The following is a 16,681-nucleotide window of genomic DNA, read 5'->3' on the forward strand; positions in this document are numbered from 1 at the left end:
GAATTCAAACTTAAAACTTTTACTACTGAACTTTTAGGGTACAACCTGCTCACAGAATAAGATGGGGATGGTGATGGATGGGTTTAGATCCCTCTTACCTGGAGGCAATCCTAGTAATTCTAGAGGTCAGTATAAGTTGACAGATTGAATATAAATCTATAATTTTATATATTACAAAAAAGTAAATTATCTCTCAACTACTAGAAATTCTTTAAACTATATACAGTGCATACTAATTGTGGATTTAGCAATGTATATATATGTATAAAATTTGTAACAAGTATTTTTACACGTCAGTAGCTCTTTTCACAAAAAATATTACAACTGAAATTGGCCGTAAGTTATACTGAATTGTTCATGACTTACAATAAAATTGAGAATGGAAATGGGGAATATGTCAAAGGGACAACCCAACCAAAGAGCAGATAACAGCCGAAGGCCACCATAGGGTCTTCAACACAGCGAGAAAATCCTGCACCCGGAGGTGGTCCTCAGCTGGCCCCTAAATAAAATTGTGTACTGGTTCAGTGAAAATGGACGTCACACTAAACTCCAAAACATATAAAGGAACTAAAATTAAAAAAACATACAAGACTAACAAAGGCCAGAGGCTCCTGACTTGGGACAGGCGCAAAAATGCGGCGGGGTTAAACATGTTTTGTGAGATCTCAACCCTCCCCCTATACCTCTAGCCAATGTAGAATAAAGAAACACATAGCAATACATACAGTAAAACTCAGTTTAAAAAAAGTCAGAGTCCGATGTCAGAATAGGTAACAAAAGAAACTAAGCAAAATGACAATGATACATAAATTAACAAAGGACTACTAGCAGTTACTGACATGCCAGCTCCAAACCTCAATTAAACTGATTGAAAGATTATGTCTTCATCATATGAAAATCAGGTACAATCCCTCCCGTTAGGGGTTTAGTATCATACCATCATAAAATATATGAGAAGAACATAACCCGTATCATGCCAACAACTGGTTTTAGAATAAATGTTTATTTCCGATGCAAAGACCCTATGAGGGAATCAATATTAATACCAAAATATGCAATCCTTAATGACCTGACCACAGTATTTTTTCTCGTATAATTTTTTTTGATTAGGTCACAAAAGGTGATGTTTGATTTTGCATATTAAAAAATATGAATTATATATAAATATGAGCAGTGCATCTTTTGCCATACATCAAGGCTATGTTGAAGAACAGACAAAGCTGTTGTGATCATAAAAGATTATTTTTGGTGTTTTACATTGTCTTTTATTAAAAAGGTAATGATCTTATACTTTCTGATTCTGAATAATTATAACCCCCTTCTAAAGTAGGGAGGGGATATATTGATTAACTTCGGGTTGTCTTTTCATCAATCCCCGTTTCCTGTCAGTAACATTTTCCTATCACATTTTTCTCAGGGACTATTTGGTATGAGGTATTGTGAGTCTGCTCTCTAAGGTTATTTAATTATTAAAATGATAATATTATGATCTTCTATTTTTCAGGGTCATGTATCCTAGATTGTATATATAATAAAAGTGAAAACACGTTCTATATTATTGATGTCATGTACTGGAAAGATCAAAATCTCCAGGATTGTGAGGTACTATACTATTAACAATATTAAGGATGGTCGCTACTCTGTTTCAAAATAACAAGCTTTTTAAAAGACTGTAATAAATTGATAGTATATAAATAAAGGAACTAAAAAAGCAGAAAAAATGAATAGGCCATGTGCTTGTTTTTGAGATACTGTGGATTCATTTATTTTCGTGGGTATCAATTTTCGTGGATTGTTCAAAACTTGCATATTCGTGGATATTTGATTTCGTGGTTTTGCCAATCTCTGTATACAAAGCCTATTAAAAATATGTTATTCGTTGAACATTTGAATTCGTGGTTCACCTTTACCCACGAAACCCACGAAAATTGGTATCCAACGAATAATAGTGAATCCACAGTATAAGCCATTGAAAATTTGGCGGGGAAATGATTCTCTCTAGAGTTTTCATACTTTTAACATTGTTCTCTTTTAAAAACTATGAAAAAAATAACAAGGATTTTATAAGATTTTCAAATATGGCTTTTAAAACTATATGAAATAAAATTATGAAAAAGTAGGGGTTAGTGGACAAAATTATTTAATGGCAAAACATTGATTAAACCAGAGGAATAAGAAAATCTGGCAAAAATTCAAAAACAAGAGGAGCGAACATTCTTAATTAAATATTGTGTAAATTACAGAAGGTAATATAATTGGTATTCAATTTACAAGTTATCTTTCTTGGAGGATATTTCTGAAGAAAAAAAAAGAGGTCTTTGGGCGCTTTTTTTTTTGAAGCCCGTACGTACATCCATACGTCCCAAAGTTGGTTTCCGTTCTCTTACTTGAGTTTGCGGAGACCAAATGTTATAAAACTTATACACAATGCTTATTACCACATAATACAGATCAAGTTTGAATTTTGGTAGCGTCACTCTAACCGTTCAAGAGTTATGCCCCTTTATAAATGAAAAAATTACAAAATTTTTAGTTTCAGTTCTCTAACTTAAGTTTGCCTCTACCAAATGTTATAAAACTTATACACAATGCTTATTATGACAAAACACAGATCAAGTTTGAATTTTGGTGGGGTCACTTCAACCATTCTCGAGTTATGCCCCTTTATAAATGGAAAAAAAAAATGCAAAATTTTTAGTTTCCGTTCTCTAACTTAAGTTGCCTCAACCAAATGTTATGAAACTTATACACAATGCTCCTTACCACAAAACACAGATCAAATTGAATTTTGGTGGCGTCACTTTAACCATTATCGAGTAATGCCCCTTTATAAATAGAAAAATTGCAAAATTTTTAGTTTCCGTTCTGTAACTTAAGTTCACCCCAACCAAACATCATGAAACCTATACAGGGGGCATCATCTCTGTCCATGGGGACACATTTTCCATTTATTACCATATGCTTGATGCTTAAATATAATGAAAGCTAATCACCCGTAGAAATTGTATGCAAGTTCTTTCAGAACTCCTTGAACGGTTGTGCAAGGTCAACCTTGATGTCCTCAAACATTTAATGAAATTTAGTAAAATGGTTCACTAATTAAAACCTCTATACTAGTTCTTCTCATAGACTTAATGATATGGTGGATTGTTTGGTTAATATTTTATTATAAAGTATCTCGACAAAGTTGGACAAGATTTCTTTTTTTAAGTACAGTCGAACCTAGTTATGCCAAAATCGATGGGTTTGGACAAAAGTATTCGACTTATCGGAGGTTCGACTCATCCCAGGTCGAGTGTGTCGTCATAAATTTGGAATCCATGAAATACGGTATGAGACTTGTGTAAACTATATATTTTAAACAGTGTGCCTTTTTTATTTGATACTTTATGATTGTGTATTCAATCTCCATATTTTTTGGTCCCTCGTAATAATTTAACACACAAGGACAGATACAAAACATTCACAAATAAAATCAATACACTAATACCTTTTTTGTATATACAAAGGTCAGTCACCATAAATTACGAAATCACTCTAGGAATGTACCAAGTTCAGAAAGATCTCTGATGATAGAGAGTCGTCTGTTTTCAATTATTTATTTTAAATTGATCATAGTTGTCTTAATCCTTTTATTTATTGTTATTAATGGATTTTTTTTTAACAATTGATATCATCTCGGCTTGGGTCATTAAGATTCGTTTCGTTTTTATGTCATGTGAAATATGTTCAACACACTAAAGTTTGGCTTGGACAATCAACAAAGGTGTTAATTACCAATCACCATAAACTTGTCATTATAACTGTTATACAAACAAGTATATTTACACAGCTTTAATATCTTTTGAAAATGATTAGGTTGCACAAGAAATACATCTGATTTGAATTGTTTAGTTCTGCATCTTTAAAAAATTCTTACTTTCGACCTTCGAGACAATTTACATTTATTTTAAATCAACGGGGCTATAAAAATTACTCGACTTAACTGAGGATTCGAATCAACAGAGTTCGACTCATCAGAGGTAAATATGCATTGATCAAATGGGAATTTTACCATGACCAAGCAATTGCTTTGACTCATCCGAGTTTTCGACACAACGAGGTTCGACTGTATATATGATAATACAAGTTTTTTATTTATTTAACTGAAGCACAAAATTTTATAGACTTTTGTACTGAAAAAATCAATGCAATTTGTTAAAAACAAACTACATTTATGAAATTCTCAGCCATTAACCCAGCATCAGGGACAAAGATGGTGCAGTTACTCAAAAGTGTAATAAAAGATTGTGCATGTCAATCAATACTTAAATTCAGCCTGCATTTGTTATTGAGAATCTGAATTGACCATCCGAAATATAAGTATTTACAGATTTCCACAAATACTTTATTTTTATGATCTGTAAGATTTTCTGTTTTTTGATTTCAGGCTGATTTCCGATATTTCTGGCTGAAACAAAGACTGAATGATGAGAGGCTATGGTTAGATAGAGTTTCAAAGTTAAACGAAGTAAGTTCTAAATGTGAATAGGGTTTCAACCAGGTTTTATGGAGAGATAGGAATAATTGTCCGAAATTTTGAAAATGACATTATTATTGATGATTATATGCAAAAACTTTATACTGTGTTACCAGTGAATCATGTGATCAAAAAGAATGTAGGACAGAAAGTCACAGACAAAAAGTCACAGACAAAAAGTCACGGACAAAAGATCACAGGATAAAAAGTCAGGGACAAAAGATCACAGGACAAAAAGTCAAGTCCATTTCGAGATTATTTTTCTTTAAATATGAAAACGCTTATTTTTAAATATATTTTTTTCTATTTTTCTTGAACTATAATATATAAAGCAACTCTTTAAACAAAATGCATTCTAACGAAATCAATAATGATCAAATAATTGTCAAAGTGGCTTGGTACTTAAATGGCTTCATGGTGCCAAGAAAATATATCCTTTGCATTATTTAAATTTGATAATCTTCGTTTATCAAGGCTTATGAACAATTTCCTAAACTGTAAAATGAATATATGTAGTAAAAAGTTATTATTTCAAGATCTTTCTCTTATATATTCAAACAATTATAAACAAATTATTTATGACTTTTTGTCCTGTCAAATTTGTGACTTTATGTCCTGTGACTTTTTGTCCTGTGACTTTCTGTCCGTTTACCGATCAAAAAGACCATGGTGCAAGTATAAAATAATATCAAGAAGTAGCTTACTATTTGTGCTTTTGACAAACTTTATAGACAATGTCTGATAAGTTGATAGCCACATTATGAATAAAAGGAGATGTGGGATATACATAATTAAGACTGCATACCAATGACAACAATAACCAAACGACATCTAGAGGAGGCTAACATATAGTCTTCATCAAAAGACAGGTGTCTTCACATTATCTCAAACTCTCATTCATCCCAAGTTTATTAAAGTTGTGGATATATTGACCACAAACAATAAAGATCTGCCATTAATACCCAGTTCTCCAGTAATAAAATATATCAAGATATGACATGCAACAACTACTGAGGAGATTCCCGACATAAAAATGTGACAGGTTGAACTTTTGTTTTGAGATCTCAATCCTCTCCCTTTTAAATATTGATCAATAGAATAATATGTGTCAACATTTTGTCAAAATTTATTGTATTATCATTGTATTCAGATTTTTAGTTCGGGTAGCCAATATGTGTGAGCTTTTGCTATCATTTGACATCCATCATCTGTCATCTGTCAAAGTTAAGGGCCAATTGCTACCAAACGTTGGTTAATTGATAAATTTTGTATTGCCTTTGAATAAAGGACAATGAACATTTTGGGGCTTATTTTGGCCCAGTTAATTTCTGCCAAAAATAATGGACAATGTACATTTTGGGGCTTATTTGGCCCTGTTATTTCTCCCAAAAATAAAAGACAATGTACATTTTGGGGCTTAATTGGCCCTGTTAATTCTCCCAAAAATAAAGCATTGCATTATGTCATTATTGAACACATTTTTAAGCATTAGAAGAACTGTTTTTAGAAAATATGAATATAAGCCAAACCTTGATTACACAATTTGACCATGACATCTGGAAAGTGACATCATAAGTGAGATTTGTTTGATTTTTAGAAAAAAATAGGCTAATTGTAAGAAAATTTTGACTGAATTAACATATAGTACAAGTTTTGCTCATAACCTTTTTTTTGTCAGTGGATAGATAAACACAAATTATAATTATTGTTTGAATATCTTTTTAAGTATATTATTTCAAAGCATGTATAAGTCAATAGTAAAGTTTTGCATAATTTCGCAAATTTACATAATTTTCTCTCATTTCATGGCTGTACAAGTCAGGAAAGGTAAATTTTAACCAAAACTTCATTATATTCATTATACTCATTCAGATTTTATGGCTAATGACCTCAACCACCTTCAAACTGTTACTAAAAAAATAAATTAAAAAATTTTACCAAAAAAGGAGAAAAAAATACGTCTGGAAAATTATATGAATTTCCTGCCAATCTTTGTTAAATAATGATTCATTTTTAACTGGGCTTTCCGTTTAATGACTCATGAACCCTTCTAGTATGGTTATCAAATTATGATATGTTGTTACTGATGACAAAATGGCGGTCAAGTTCAATATTGATGATTTTCACTGTACAGTTCAGAGTTATAATGGTCCTTGATCTATTGGAAAATGTCATTTTATGTCGTTTCCGTGCAAACCAATGCACTTTGATTTTTAATATGTGGTTACTGATGACAAAAAGAAGGTCATCTTAGATATAGTTGATTTTCACTTATGTTGTCCAGGAGTTATGGTTTTTGTCGAGCCTGCGACTTTAGTCGCAGAAAGCTTGACATAGGGATAGTGATCCGGCTGCAGCGGCGGCGTTAACTAACTTCTTAAAAGCTTTATATTTTAGAAGGTGGAAGACATGGATGCTTCATACTTTGTATATAGATGCCTTATGTTATGAAGTTTCCGTCTGTCTCATGTCCATTGTCCTTGACCTCATTTTCATGGTTCAGTGACTACTTGAAAAAAAGTTAAGATTTTTTGTAATGTTAATTTCTCTCTTATTATGAGTAATAGGATAACTATATTTGGTATGTGTGTACCTTGCAAGGTCCTCATGCCCGCCACACAGTTTTCACTTGACCTCAACCTCATTTCATGGATCAGTGAACAAGGTTAAGTTTTGGTGGTCAAATCCATATCTCAGATACTATAAGCAATAGGTCTAGTATATTTGGTGTATGGAAGGATTGTGAGGTGTACATGTCCAGCTGGCAGGTGTCATCTGACCTTGACCTCATTTTCATGGTTCAGTGGTTATAGTTAAGTTTTTGTGTTTTGGTCTCTTTTTCTTATACTGTATGCAATAGGTCTACTATATTTGGTGTATGGAATGATTGTAAAGTTTACATGTCCAACTGGCAGGTGTCATCTGACCTTGACCTCATTTTCATGGTTCAGTGGTCAAAGTTAAGTTTTTGAGTTTTGGTTTTTTTTTCTAATACTATATGCGATAGGTCAACTATATTTGGTGTATGGAACTACTTTATGATGTACATGTCAGTCTCGCAGGTTTTATTTGACCTTGACCTCATTTTCACGGTTCATTGCTCAGTGTTAAGTTTTTGTGTTTTGGTCTGTTTTTCTTAAACTATAAGCAATAGGTCAACTATATTTGTTGTATGGAAGGATTGTAAGCTGTACATGTCTACCTGGCATGGTTCATCTGACCTAAACCTCATTTTCATGGTTCATTGGTCAATGTTTAGTTTTCTTGGTTAAGTCTGTTTCTTAGAAACTATAAGCAATAGGTCAACTATATTTAGTGTATTGAATGATTGTAAGGTGTACATGTATTTCTCGTTTGGTTTATATGACCTTGACCTCATTTTCTTGGATCAAGTTAAGTTTATGTGATAGTTGTAGTAAAGCTTTATATATAGGACTATCAACATAATATCAGTGGTTAGTAAAGAAGGCGAGACATTTCAGCGTGTGCACTCTTGTTTTATATATATGTTGTGTACAAGTTATCATTTTGTACAAATTATGATTTGTATAAAAAAATTGTACAAATTATAATATGTATTTTGACTTTGAACAAATTGTAATTTGTACCAAAAGTGCTTGTGCAAATTACAGTTTGTACAAAATTTGAAAAAAAAGCATTGATACACACTATATCATTTTTTTTCAATGACCACACAATAAACCTTATTTACAAAATACATAAATAGTTTTGTATCATTTGTTTGAGCATGTGAGTGAATTGTCGCATCGGGAATAGTACAACATCTTTTGCTTTTTACATTTACATTTAGAAGTGCTGATACCCCCTTTGCATTTACATGAAAGAAAACCCTGACCACCAGTTTTTGAAATCTTTTTAACTGCTTCACGTAGCGAAAGTTGAAGCTCAGAAACCATTGCTGCAAATAAAGATGTGTTGTTGACAGCTTCTATTTGATTTCTCAACAACTATCCTGTTAAAATTCCTACAGCTGTTCCAATGTGGTACCTAAATTCTCCAGATTCAATAATTACACAGAAGATGTTTCGAGAATCAGTTATGGCACGATCATACTGAGGCATTGGTATAATGACATTATCCACCACAGCAAGTTCTGATAATTTCTGTTTTGTTTTCATGGTTAAATATTCGGCTTGGATGTGTTGGCCAGACAGCGCACACTTCCTGGCACGTATGATTGGTGTTTCAACGACAGTGTCATCCTAATTGTCACTCGGGCCAATTTCTATTATACTATCAGAATTATCACTGGGTCAATTTCTATTATACTATCAGAATTGTCACTGAGGCCAATTTTTATTATTCTGTCAGAATTGTCACTGGGGCCAATTTCTATTGTACAATCAGAATTAACTGGCATGCATGTATCAATTACATTTCCTGTCTCCATCTGGGTATTTTTGTATTTTGTAAATATGGTTTATTGTGTGGTCATTGAATAAAGTTCTAAAGTGTGTTTCAATCTTTTTATATAACAAAATCCATACTATAAATTATTGTACAAGTTATAAGTGAATTTTAGTCGAATTTTGTACAAATTGTAATTTGTACAGGCACTTTTTGTACAAATTGTACAAATGATAATTTGTACAACATGATAACTTGTACACAACATATAGATTGAAAAATGACACTTTATGTTGTTTCTGGCAATTACTTATGAACCATTCAACCAATGCTTTTTAAATTTATATATGCTGTTACTGATGACAAAATGATGGTGAAATTGGAAATTGATGATTTTCATTCTTGCCATTCAGGAGTTATGGTCCTTGATATATTGGCAAACCCAGTTTGCTGTAATTTGACAGCTCATTTCTTGTTGTTCCTCGTTTTATTTTAATCATCTAAAACAGCAGGGCACTCCCATCATAACCAAACTTAAGTCTTTATTCTGATCAATATTGAAATGCTGAAAATCCAGTATAGGACTCTCTTATTGTTTTTTGAACATAAGGAGATGAATAAGGTTTAAAATGGTTTATCAGTTACTATTGTTGACATATGGGCATAGATCCTGTTGATCTATATAGTACACTTCACTTTCAATTAGATTGTTTTGTTGTCAGTTTTACTGTGAGCATAGGAAATGTCTTTCCGGACTAGCAATTAATGATTTCAGTTAATTTTGTTTACTATTATTTTATCATTGTAGCACAATTTTATTATGGTAAATGATGTGCCATGTACAAAGAAGGCAATAGAAGAGGAAATAAATAGTGTAACATATCAGGTATGAAAACAAGTTTTATTTCAGGTACTGTAAATTCAGAAATTTTTGTGGGCATATATTATTGCAACTGTTGAACAATATGCACAATTGCGAAATGAATTATATCACCAGACTTTGTGTAAATAATTTCCATGATAAGAATACAATTGTTTTAAGGTCCAAGATAAGATCAAGAATCCAGGACAAAACTTTGTCAAACTTATTGTCCCTGCACAACTGGGATACATCAGATTGGTTATGAATGTAATTAAAACTATTGTTGAGGAATGGGATATAGTAATGGTACTGTGCATCAGTGTATGTATTTTTGTGTTCATACAGTAGGAACTCCATTATCAGACTTCATGAAAATTTGGTATGATGTGGATTCATCATTATTCATGGGGTACTCATGGGTAAAAGTAAACCTCAAAATTTAGTGTTCAACAAAATACACAAATATTTGGTAAGCTTATATATGTAAACTTTATCAAAAACCATGAATTCTATTATCCACATACATATAATTTTTCCTTATTCCAAGAATTTTGGTACCCACAAAAATAAATAAAAATATACAGTATATAAGCACTAGAACAAGAGGCTATCTTCATTAAAAAATCAAGATCTTAGGTCAAAAGGCAGGCTTAGATAAATGATGTCTAGGACCTTTTCAACATTGGATATTGGTACACTTAATTAACATTAGGTAATCCAGCTGATCACCAAGATTGTAAGTTTTCATAGTTTATACATTGATAAATAGAGGAGAAAGAATATCATACCCTTATTTGATATTTATTTTGAAAGCATGTTAGAATCAGTTGTTCTACTTGTATGACAAAAGGGACATTTAATGTTCATCCTGGTCCTGTCATCCATTTATTACATATGGGTCTCTGTTTAATGACTCGTATTTACCTTGACATTTGTCTAAATCATTTGAAATTTGGAGATATAAGGGCCAGCAAACTCATGTTAAGATGACTAGAGCAGATCTTGTAACTGCTCTACTCCATCCTTCCTTCCTTCTGCCATTCTGCCTGTTATTGCTTCCTTCCATTTGCAACCTAGGCTACCTAGTTTGTGCCATCTGAAACTCCAACAGTTTTCATTCAACATTGTTTCAAATTTTGCATCTACATTAAGGCTATATTCAGATACCTTCCAAGAAGTAAAACAATATTACACATCATACATATCTTGCCATAATTATTTAATCATGGCTTCAGTACTGTAAAAAAAACTTCTTTAATCTGAGAATGTTCTCCATTACCATGGAAACTGCTATGTTCATGCATTTTGATTGGTGAAAAAAATTCTTTCACCTTTCCTATCTTTATGGCACTGAGAGCAGTTCTTCAAACCAGTTCTGTGTGAAGCATGTCCAAACATTATTGGTCTTCTTATTTTATTGACATTATCATCTTTGGATATCTAATATTAAAGGTTTATTCCATTTAAAGAGATATGGGTGGGTAGTACAATATTTCCCAAAATCCCCCCCCCCCCCCTTTCCTCAACTAACATAATTACTTGAGTTGTTTTGCATACTTCAAAAGGAATGGCAACCATAAAAAACCCAAAACCTATGAAATAAAACCACACTTTCCTTCCTATCCTTCTGCAATCATTTTAGATTTGATTGGGAAAATAATCTTATTTATATGCTCTTTAAAAATTGTATATTTTTTCAGATCGATGGATTATTATTTTACAAGAGGTCATCTCCTTATATAAATGGTGTGACAGGTGATTGTTTATGGTTGAAGCCTCACATGTTGCTTGACTTAATGGATGAAGACATGAAAATTCCAGAATTTCAATTGTCAAGAAGACCAGCAATGTTCAAATTTGAAGAACACTTAGAGAAAGTGAAAAAAGAAAAAGAAGAAGGAAAAAATAAATCAAAGCCAAGATGGGCAAAGAAGCCCAAGGCAAACATTAGTCAATTGGTGGATGAAATAAGTCAGTTATACATTGAGAAAAGAGGTGGACATATACCTGAAGGAGTAACATACAATCCTCCACCACCTGGGCAAGAGTTTAAACTGGGTGCTATTGGAACTGGGAGAGGACGTGGCAAAGGTAAAAAACAAATTATCAGCCCTGCTAGATTTAATCCTGACCAGTTCCAAAGACATGGTAATTATGTTGGGGCAGAAGATTATCAGTATGATGGAGAAACATTTGCTCATTTGGGAGGATACCGTGATCCAAAAACTGACCTGGGCGTATTAGATATGCCAAGGGGTGAAGAGGTAGCACATCTTGGAGCCTTTCGAGGCTATGATGAATGTCCTGACTTATACAATTACCAAGGATATGACTATACTTGGGGTTCAGGGATGGGTTTAGGGTTGGGTATGGATATGGGGCTTGGTATGGGAATGGGTTTGGGTATGGGTATGCAACAGACAAGGAAGAAAGGTATGGGGAGGGGCATGCTGGGAGTTGGCATGGGTATGCCTCAATACAATATGTGGGGATACAGCAATGATAGTAAAAAGACAAGAGGCAAAGGTAGAGGTGGTCTCCTTTCTGACTATAAGAAAACACATAAGTGAAATTTGCAATAGTTCACTGTGTTTATTTGTTGCAAGTAAGATTTAGGAGAACTGATATGTTTATCGTATGATTATCTGCTAGTTATGTGTTCAATTATTTTAACATCATGATATGTATTTGGAAAAATGATCATGCTTTGTTCAAAAGTTGAGAAATAATTTCATCTATACTTTTATTTCGAATAAGACATTTCAGTAACCATAAGAATTATGTATTTCATATATTTATACAAGTTATAAGAATTTCCTACTGGAAATCTTCATATTGTTGTGGTTGTTTTTTCTAGAACTGTTTATAAAAATCGTGTAGAAAATTCCAAAGACGTGTACTTATGAATATACAGAAAGATGCTAACTTCATATATTATAGATTTATCCTAAAATTTTTCTGGAAAAGAGTTCAATGTATATACATTCAAAATTTAATTTAAAAGATATAGGTTACCGGACTTTTTAAGAAGAAATTTTGTGATCAAGTGAGGGGGTATAAAGAGAAGCATTATTTGGTCCAAGAAATTGAAAATATAGTAAAATTCCTGAATCAAAGTTATGTTTATACTTTTATTGATAAATGAAAATGGATGGTCATTTTACATGTAGTTTCGGGTAAAATTATATATAAGCAACAATCTTACCATTACATATATACCTTACTCACATCAACGTCTTAGTATAAGAAATGGGTAGATCTTTTCAGGAAAGGTTTTTGATATTTTTTTGATTTTGATGACAAGATCATACATTTGAGAAATAATGCATAGGGTGTTATAGTTATTTAATATCTATATTTGAATATTAGCTGATTTGATGTATTGCATTAAGAAATCTTATAATTATGGGTAAAACCTAAACCATTTTTGTACTTGGAGATCAATGTATTATTATGTCATAATGAGTTCAAATTAGATATACAATAAAAGCACTTTAATGAGTATATTGAAATAAATTTTATAAAATTTAAATCTATATTGCACTTTTAAGAAGGTTGATTTAATGTATAAATATCTTTTTGAGAAAAATATAATTCAGTCATGTGTTTATGGGGGATGACAAAGTTTAAGAGAGGAAACAGTGTATAATTTCCATGTTTTTCTATGTCATTAGTATTGATTGTACATTTCACTGAATATTATTATGTATGAATGGATTTTTTTTTAAGGTACTGTTTATAATTGTGTTAAATTAAGAGGCAAATGAGAAGTTGTCTTTCAATTTCTTGCACAGTCTATGGATGAAAGGGAAACATGTAAGGATTTTAGGATGAATTAATCTGTCTTTATTAATTGTCAATAAAAGTTACAGAACTTTCAGTCTAATGAGCAAAAGAACAACCAACCTGCACTACAAAAAAATATTTTTTATAGAACAAATAGAGGAGTATTTGATAAGACCCTAAAGTTTGACCCTAATCTTTTTACAGATTTATCCTATAACAGAATTGATTGAAAGTTGTACCAGTTTTTTACATCTGAAACTTACTTAATACTTTTTAGAAAATTACTGATGATCTATTTACATATGATTATGTCAGCATTATAAGTTTCCATTGGTGGATCAAGGAATTCAATTGGGGGTGGGGGGCTGAAGAACCATTAAAAAATTTGGCCTTAAAGGGGGAAGGGGTCCTAACAGTCAGAAAAATGTACTAAAACATAAAAGATCAGATTAAAGGTGGATACAGTCCCGTACCTGGGTCCACCCAAAGTTTGGGTATTTTATATGGACTTATTACTAAGGGTCAGTATATATTAAAACCTGCATAAAGATCACTGATGAATATTTCAGCTAAATTAGAAAGCGGAAGTGAAAGTTGTTATATTTGACTATATATTAACCAGAAAAGAACAAATTCAAATATTTTCACGTATAGAGCTTCTGTAAATCATTCAGCCTGATCATATATTGTCATGAAATGTAAACTGCAACTTTACCGTCCTTTATGATCAGTTTTTTCTAAGCTTAATTTGACATATGGTCTGAAAGACAGGAAGTTTCAGAGGTGGAGGGGAATAATTGAAACAAGGTTTTAAGATTTTCAAGAGTTTAGGACCACTGTAATAGAACATGCTGTATTGTTCTATGATACCACATTGATTATTTATGGTATACTGTCATGGCAGATATTTGAAAATATACACACTATACAGATGAGTTTTATCACAGTTTATGATGAAAATTATTGAAGTGATCAAACTAGATAAACAGATTTCAATAAACCATGTATTTGATTCACCAAATTTTATTGATTGACTAGTTTCATATTTGATACTTTTGACTTTCAGTTTAATGTTGCTATGTTGTAATAAATAGTGTTCATAAATTGTAAACCAAAGATTTAAGAAGTAGGTAATCATTTTGATATGGGAAATTTGTATATTAAAATAAATGTATAAATTCACTCTTGTCATATGGTAACTGAACAGAAATATTTTACCATTTTGTTCAAAACTTTTGGGATACAATGACAAACATTTCAAAAATAAGTAACTTTCAGACACACATCTCAAAAACCTATGATAACAAATATAAGTGACATTTCAAAAATTCAAAATCTGTTCCCTTGTATTATGAAACAATGCTTTTCAGCAGTATTTATGGCACTTTATCCTACATTTCATGCTTGAACAACTTTGGTATTTCATGTATTGAATGGGAATTCACTGCTACAGTCCTTCCTCTATTGAACAATGCACTGTGACCTATGTTTTACTTGTAGTTTTCAGTGCCTTGGTTCTTTACAAACATATTATCTAATTTTAATGATTATTTTATAATGGATGAGAAAATAGGTAGTTTGGTGATTTTTGTTAGAGGGTTTTTTTTGTTTGTTTTAATGTGTATTAATATGAATTGTTTTTGTTAATTTTATTATTTTGTACAATAATGATTGCTTGTTTTGCCGGTTTGTAATCTTTAAACTTTAAAACATGTTTGCTGCCCTAATGGAAGAAACACTTATCACATAAGATACATACATGTATTCTTTTGTGCTCAGTAGCCTTGCACTAGTTGGTGTCTTACATTAGGCATGAATACAATCATCATCAATTTACCTTATGAAATTTTCAAGTTTTTATATTGTCCTATTATAAATGTTAACCAACATTAATTCTTTAATTTAAAAATGCTGATACAATAAATTCCACAATGAAATAGGGAAAAACTTGTTTTCATTTAGAATTGTTAAATTAAAACTGCATATTTAATTGGGTTTGATATGTCTTATTAGCAGCAGCAGAGTTAATATTTCACCATATTTTGATAAGTTTTTCCAGTTTTATAATTTTTTTTTCAGTTTGAAGAAATTAGCTTTTATTTGTTCATAAGTTATTTATTTTGCATAAATTTACAGGATCATTTGAAACATGAAAATTAACCCAAGTTGCTCCCCCTTAAAAAAAAACCCAAAAAACAAAAACAAAACAAATAAAAACAACATCCACCAAAAAACATGATATAGCAGGTTGGACCCACATTTCTAGTTTCACACAACAGTTTTAAGCTGATTGTATGACTATTAAACTGATTTCATTTAATCCTTCATTGATGATATTTTATATGCTGCCATTAGAAAGATTTCATTCAGACATTGCTAAAAATGTATTATGGCTTCGAAAAGGTAAAAAAAAAAAATAAATATTCAAATTAATTGTTCTACACTAATTTGATTCCTAGGTTTTAAGTCTTAACCTCTTAGCGAACTTTTACAAATTGGCAAATATGAAAACCATAGAACTATGAAATACAAATTTTGTTCATGAAATTTTCTTCACAGATGTAATGATCCCATTAATTGTGTTATACATACTTTGTTAGTGCTTTTAAAGGTGCTGAAAGAAGGGGTAGTATAATCCTTCTCATGTTACCAGTATACAGTTTTTTTCTCTCTCAACTTGTATGAAAGCATTAAATAGTATTATGCAATGTTTTTAGACAATATGATACCTTAACATTTAATTGGTGAAAATTAAAAGTAGAAGAGTTATACAAAACCAAATGGGAATAGTTTTATAAAACATTTCTAATGGACTGTAATGTAATCATTTTTCTTATTCTTTTGAATCAATTAAAGCCTGTTAATGAGACTGTTTTATGCTCCTAATTTTTTTGAGCTGAATGATTTCCCCAATATACTTCATCAAGAACAACTGGAGGGATATGTTATTTGTCAAAATACCTGATACATCAACATTTGTATTATTTCATGTTTTAACAAAAGTTCCTGGATGCAAGAAATGGGTTTGCAGCATGTATAAAAATGATACAATATAGCAAATTGTACATTTATTAATTCATATTTTGTCCAAAGTTGCTTCACAAATATCTGACAGTTGTCCTTGTCACCATCTTGCAGGTCTG

The 16,681-nt window shown here is 31.5% G+C and overlaps 1 protein-coding gene across 2 annotated transcripts in view; it reads left to right on the forward strand.

Annotated features, from left to right (window-relative positions):
• Positions 1-16,407, forward strand: part of LOC127735774 (uncharacterized) — a 34,535-nt gene extending 18,128 nt beyond the window's left edge. For both annotated transcript variants that reach the window (XM_052246081.1, XM_052246082.1), the window contains exons 11-15: positions 38-125; positions 1,508-1,605; positions 4,433-4,513; positions 9,699-9,776; positions 11,453-16,407. In XM_052246081.1, the coding sequence (XP_052102041.1) occupies positions 38-125; positions 1,508-1,605; positions 4,433-4,513; positions 9,699-9,776; positions 11,453-12,322 (1,215 nt within the window). In that variant the 3' untranslated portion in view covers positions 12,323-16,407. The remainder of the gene's footprint in view (positions 1-37; positions 126-1,507; positions 1,606-4,432; positions 4,514-9,698; positions 9,777-11,452) is intronic.
• The last annotated feature ends 274 nt before the right edge of the window (positions 16,408-16,681 follow it).

The sequence above is a fragment of the Mytilus californianus genome, unplaced genomic scaffold, assembly GCF_021869535.1.
Source record: "Mytilus californianus isolate M0D057914Y unplaced genomic scaffold, xbMytCali1.0.p SCAF_3, whole genome shotgun sequence".
NCBI lineage: Eukaryota > Metazoa > Mollusca > Bivalvia > Mytilida > Mytilidae > Mytilus > Mytilus californianus.